At 36.0% G+C, this 6,035-nt stretch overlaps 1 protein-coding gene across 1 annotated transcript in view; it reads left to right on the top strand.

The window, feature by feature from the left end:
• Positions 1–542: 542 nt before the first annotated feature.
• LOC107592577 (arf-GAP with coiled-coil, ANK repeat and PH domain-containing protein 3-like) overlaps positions 543–6,035 on the top strand; it is a 25,739-nt gene continuing 20,246 nt past the window's right edge. The window contains exon 1 of the mRNA XM_016282107.1: positions 543–579. Coding sequence (XP_016137593.1) covers positions 543–579 — 37 coding nt within the window. The remainder of the gene's footprint in view (positions 580–6,035) is intronic.

Genomic DNA, 6,035 nt, shown 5'->3' with positions numbered 1-6,035 from the left:
TCGCGTCCAGTGTACTAGACAGACTTTAGCTGTTGCGGCGCAGACACGGTGTTACTCACCTATCGAAAAGAAACAAAGCAACCTCTGTGTCCGATCGCAGGCCTTTCCGCTCCTTGAGTTCTCTCCAGCGCTGGAAAGCTGATCCGATATTTACACGGGTCCTACTTCTTACCTTAAGCCTTCTTTTGTTCCGCAGATGTTTCCCTCTTTTGTTTTTTATCCGCCATCTCTATCTTTCTGTCGTCGCTCGGCTCGCTAATGTCCGTCCCGTGCACTGAACGCTCTCTCCTCCACATCATGATTAGACACGCCCCTTACTGCTGATTGGCTACAAGTTTGTTTTGCTACTCGGCCCGAATCAGTTTTCTAAAGCGTTTTTGAAAAATCACATACCCCACCTTTAAGCAGGATGATGGATGTGTGTGTTGTAGAATTCAGGTGCTGTTGTTCATGAATAAATGCATGCAGCATGTTGTAAAATGGAGAACGACTGAAAAACAAGCAATTAATTTGACTGTCTCTCTCTTTTTCCTCGCTGTCTGATGTCGTTGTGCCGCTCAAATCCAGACTTTGATGCAGGTGAGACAATTTATATGCTTAATTAATTCTTGACTGAACTTAATTTTTGTGAATCCTTGTGTTGAAAAACCATGTTACATTTTGCATTCCTGCATTTTGTGGATGCTTAAATCTATTTTTACATTTAGGTTAGCCTATACGTTTTTGTCCTTGCTAGCATCAAGCTCTACAGCTACAACAGGAACACATCATGCTTTCCTTCTCGGGTTCCAGTTGTCTGTCAATAAATGTGTTTTTAAAAGGTGGTTCAGTCAGCCTTAGGGATAGATTGATTGGTGGTCTATAAAAAATTGCTCAATGGCAGTCACATGCCACATTTGCTGTATTCACAATACACATTCATACCAATCACATTCATTGCTCGTAGTGACAACAAAAATGTTTCCCTGGAAAAGACCTTTTCAGAGCAGCTGGTATCTATTTGATGTATGTTTTAGATCTTTACACAGCAGTACTGTGGATTAACTTTAGTTTATGTGCAGTTTTAGGAGAACATGTCTTGTCTAAAAACAAAAAAGAAAGAAAGAAAGAAAGAGATTGATTTCCAGGGGTCACGTTAGGCCATACCTGCCTCCTCACCCGCTTGCTTTTGTGTCACTGGGACAGCAGAGCTTTAAGAAGCTTATGCAGCTCTGATGAAAGCCAAAAAGTATTTTCCTATGATTTTCCTGATAGGGTTTTGTTTATGAATCTTTGCAAATCGCCTTTCCTAATGTGTGTTAGTTAACAAGTTTCGCGGCTGAAGTAAACAGTACTGCTTGTCACCCCACAGAAGAGAGGGGCGGGGTCAGCAGAGCTCATTAGCATTTAAAGCTACACGGACTAGAACGGCGTGCAGGAAAACAGAGCTGATTTTGACAGGGTAAAAAGGGTGTTTTTTACACTACCATTGAGAAATTTTAACCAAAGTATGTTATAGACTTTTCAATAAGACCCTAAAGAATCATATCAACTTGTGGAAAATGGGCATCCGATGACCCCGTTAAGAAATTCTGTGAAATTCCAAATTTTACATAAACAACAGAAAAAATCATTGTGATGCAAGAAACAATTTTTTCAATATTCATGAGAAATTGTATTTGAATGTATCATCATATATAATTTCTGAGAGTATACAGTATAATCTATGAATTACTGTATAATTACATGTTATATCATCAGTATAATCTGTCATAACTTCATAACCAAATTTGTGAAACCTACATATTCTTTCTAACAAAACAACATAAATGTTACTCTGAAATGTGGTTTAAACGCACTATATATTTATTTAAATTGCACAACTTTGACTCTCTGATGTAAAGGCGATACATTTTTTTATGCAGCAATAGTTCGTCAGTAGTTGTGCATATTCATGTTTGTGGACAAAATTCATTCCAAAAAATATGAGAAAGAGGCTAAACATTTTACAAAGATATTTTGAGACAAATCCAACTCATAGATCAAAACAAGGTTTGCATAAATATCTGTAAAGTCTCTATTGATACTATTACCACTGATACATTTTTGAAATGGTTATATCTCTTTTTAAACTATTTTTTTTTATCTTGTACTAAATTAATTAATTATATTCCGGGGTCAAAATGGACCTGAATGCATTATGAGGGTTTAAAAGAATTACATTCTTGACAGCAAAAACAGGAAAAATCTGGTATAATCTTGTATTATTATTTCTGACAATGTTTTTAATATATTCAAAATATTTGAATCAGAGTCCTGTGGTAGAAACGAAAGGGCTCCCGGTGGCTCTGTGAAGAGACTCTGGAGTCAGCCGAGGTCTGGAAGTGTGTCTCTGTGGGCACTTTGCCACTTTCTGCCCTGGCCAACACAGTTAAACATAGCAGATGGCAGAGACCCGGAGCTTAGGGAGGGCAAGAGGTGGCGCGCCAAAAACATGGACAAATTAGTGCCACCAACTGTCCCGATTCAAGAGCGCTGCGCACACATGTGAGTGTGATTGTCTGCAGGCCAAGAGTCTTATTTAGAACATGACTTGCAGATGAATCGAACCTCCTGTTTCTGTAACACCAACAGGATTTTAGAGGGCAACATGAGGTAAACATTTACACGACCAAATCTGGAAGGAGCATCAGCAGAGCGTTTTAGTGTGCTATCCTGTTTTTGTCCACATCGCTGTCCTTAAAGGAATAGCTGTGACAAAAATGAAAGTTCTGTCATCATATCAAAAGTTTTCTTTCTCACATGAAACATAAAAGATGTTTTGAAGATTATCCAAGCTGCTTTTGCTTGCAATATAACTATATAGACTCATTTGGTCTTCTGAAGCCACATGATTGCTTTGTGTGAGGAAAAGACTTGAATAGACGTATATTAATAGTATAAACGCATAAAGCAAAATCTTAATAAAAAAGATGCATAATAAAAGCCTTTATTTTTAGACCAAAAATGGCCCCAACTGACGTTATACACAGTTATACAACATATTGTTCAGACGTTTGAGGTCAGTAGGAATTTATTTTCATTTTTGGAAAGAAATGAATATATTCCGCATGGAATTGATCAAAAGTGACAGTAAAGAGAAAAGATAAATATTTCAAATAAACGCTGATCTTTTGAACTTTCTATTCATTAAAGGATCCTGAAAAAAATTAGCATGGTTTCACAAAAACATTAAGCAGTGCAACTGATTTCAACATTGATAATATTCAGAAATGTTTCTGAAGGATAATTTTACACCTGAAGACTGGAGTAATTTTGAAAAAGACTGGAGCGTCACAGGAATAAGTACATTTTAAAGTATATTGGAAAAGTTATTTTTAGCTGTAACAATACTTGTAAATATACCATATTTCTGATCAAGTAAATATAGCCTTGATGAGCCTAAGAGATGTCTTTCAAAAACATTTTTAAAAAAGCTTACCAACCCCAAACTTCTGAACTGTAATGTATGTGTAGTAATGAATTTCAAAGTTGTGAGCTAAAAAAGGAAAAACAGGCTTTAGAGACAGACAGGGACAAAAATAACGGAGTACGAAAACAAAAAAGAAAGAAATTTGAATTACAGAGAAAAGTAAGTTGCCAAACAGCTAAAGAAAAGAACGTGGAACAATTTGAACTGTGGATGACAGAGAGTGAGAAACTACTGGGAGAAAGAGAACAGCTGTAAAGTCCGTAATAAGGTCCCGTATGTTCAGCACACTTCCACAAAACAGCATATTGTCTGCATGGCGACCTGTTGACCCTGGGTGGAGATGTCCATTCACTCACACAGCCTATAGAAACAGTCAGTCAGAGAGCGTCTCCAGTGTCACAAAACACAAGACTTGTTCTCTTCTGACCTGGGCCAGTGGCATCCTCCTAGCAATGCCCACTAAAAACCATTCAGAAGACCAAAGCAACTCTTTGAACATAGATGTGTATTTGTAGAATCCACATTCGTCTGCTTCAGACACTTTGGCGCGTCCGCCATCTTGGAATGGAGTCAAATCGTTTTCTAAAATGCCACAACATTGCGCGACCTCTGGTTAGTGGACGGATTATGTAGACTGTAAAAAAAAAAGCCGTAAAATTTACGGTAAAAAAAACGGCAGCTGTGGTTGCTGGAATTTTACTGTAAAAAAATATGGTAGCAACGTTTTAGGTTTTATGGTTTTAACTTAAATTTACAGTTAAATAACGTATTTCATTAACTGATATAATGTTAATATACCAACCTTATTGAAGTACTGAAATCTGTTTTGTACCTTTGTAATACACAAATAACTATCCAATGCAGGTGCTGATGAGAAAGTCACATGATGAACCAAAGCCCATCACAAGCAGCTTTTAAATAATAACATATATAGAAGGTGCGCAGTGTCATTCCCACAAACACTAAACACCATCATGATAACACACATGAAACTGAAATAATGCAATAAACATTAATTTAACAACATTAGGTGTAACACACAACCCTAAAATACAAAACTGATAAGAAAAAACTAAGAAGAAACATAGTTATTTCAACAAAAAAACTTCCAATTTCAAATGTAACGCAGGGAATTCTGGGAATGTCAATTTACGGTTATTCACTGTAAATTATACGGTATTTTTCACTTCCAAAAACGGTATACTACCGTAAAATTACATGTAATGTCCAATACAGTTTTTCACCGTATATAGTAGGTGAATTTACCGTTAACCATTTAACAGGTTTTTACTGTAGCATTTTTACAGTCTTTTACCGTTAAATTCACAGTAATTTTTTACAGTGAAGCGGACCATGGCAACAGCCGCTAATGAGGCATCTATGTATATTAAATCTACAGTGCTGGGTAGGTGACTTACAAATTGTAGTCAAATTGTCAATGTTGATTACAAATTACATGACAAAATTGTAGTTTGTGACATAATTCATTGCATTACACATTTGAAGAAATATAGCAACATTTTGATTACTTTTGGACTAACTTGTTTATCGCATTGATTTAAATAGGATAATAATGTACATTGATAAAAATACAAAGAGAAAAAAAAAATCACAATTTTCTGTGTAGTTATATCCACTTGACTAGTGACTGGTCTTTGTGTGATGGAAGACTGTGAAAACTGGAAGACTTTCTGAATGCATGTAAGCAATAGGCTAATAATAGGCACGAAGATGATGATTTAGGGAAAGTCATTAAATTATGAATAATTTATTGCTATTGTGTGAATCATATGTAATCATGTTATCAATATAAAGTAACTAGTCTTATTACGAGTGTTTTGAAATGTAATATAATCTAATTACAAGTACTTATGGAATCTGATTATAATCCAGATTACATGTAATCAGTTACTACTAGGGCTGGGTAAAAAATATTGATGTCTCGATATTAATCGATTCAAATTTTTACATAACGATATCGATTCTTAAATCCCAAGAATCGATTAGTCTAGCCTGTTTTCAGTTCATGGACGGAACGTTGAAGGGCACTTCCCATCCAATAAATCGCAATAAGCATTGTGCGTTGGTACGTTTAATATGAAACAAAGTCTCAGATTTCAAATTCTGTCCATACATTGTATTGCAGTATTCAAACAATAAATGCCGTTTTGGCGCTGTTTAAAATGGAGTGATAGATCGCTGTATATAACGCCTCAGTTCAACAGAGACGCGGCAGCGCGAGGCACACGTGAACTGATTATCTCCTCCACATTAATACCAGTTCCAGCACAAAATAAACATGACTAAACATCCGAAGGTAAGTTAAAAGAAAGAGTACAACTTTACAATCCGTATCCTGTCTCATCGCTCAGTCTGTGTTTCAGCCGCTCAAAGACGTCAATATAACGGCTTGTAAACAATGTCACCTCAGAAAAACATATTCGGTGACCATAAACTCATTAGACAGATAGAAAAATAAACTGTAGAGAGGGGCATTTTGCTAAATATATGCACCATATTACATATCCATCATAAATGTTACTGTTTATCAATGTTTAATTTATGTTTGAATAAATCCATCAAG

The sequence above is a fragment of the Sinocyclocheilus grahami genome, unplaced genomic scaffold, assembly GCF_001515645.1.
Source record: "Sinocyclocheilus grahami isolate Dianchi unplaced genomic scaffold, SAMN03320097.WGS_v1.1 scaffold154.1, whole genome shotgun sequence".
In the NCBI taxonomy this organism is placed as follows: Eukaryota; Metazoa; Chordata; class Actinopteri; order Cypriniformes; family Cyprinidae; genus Sinocyclocheilus; species Sinocyclocheilus grahami.
This window is presented reverse-complemented; position numbering and strand designations above follow the sequence as displayed.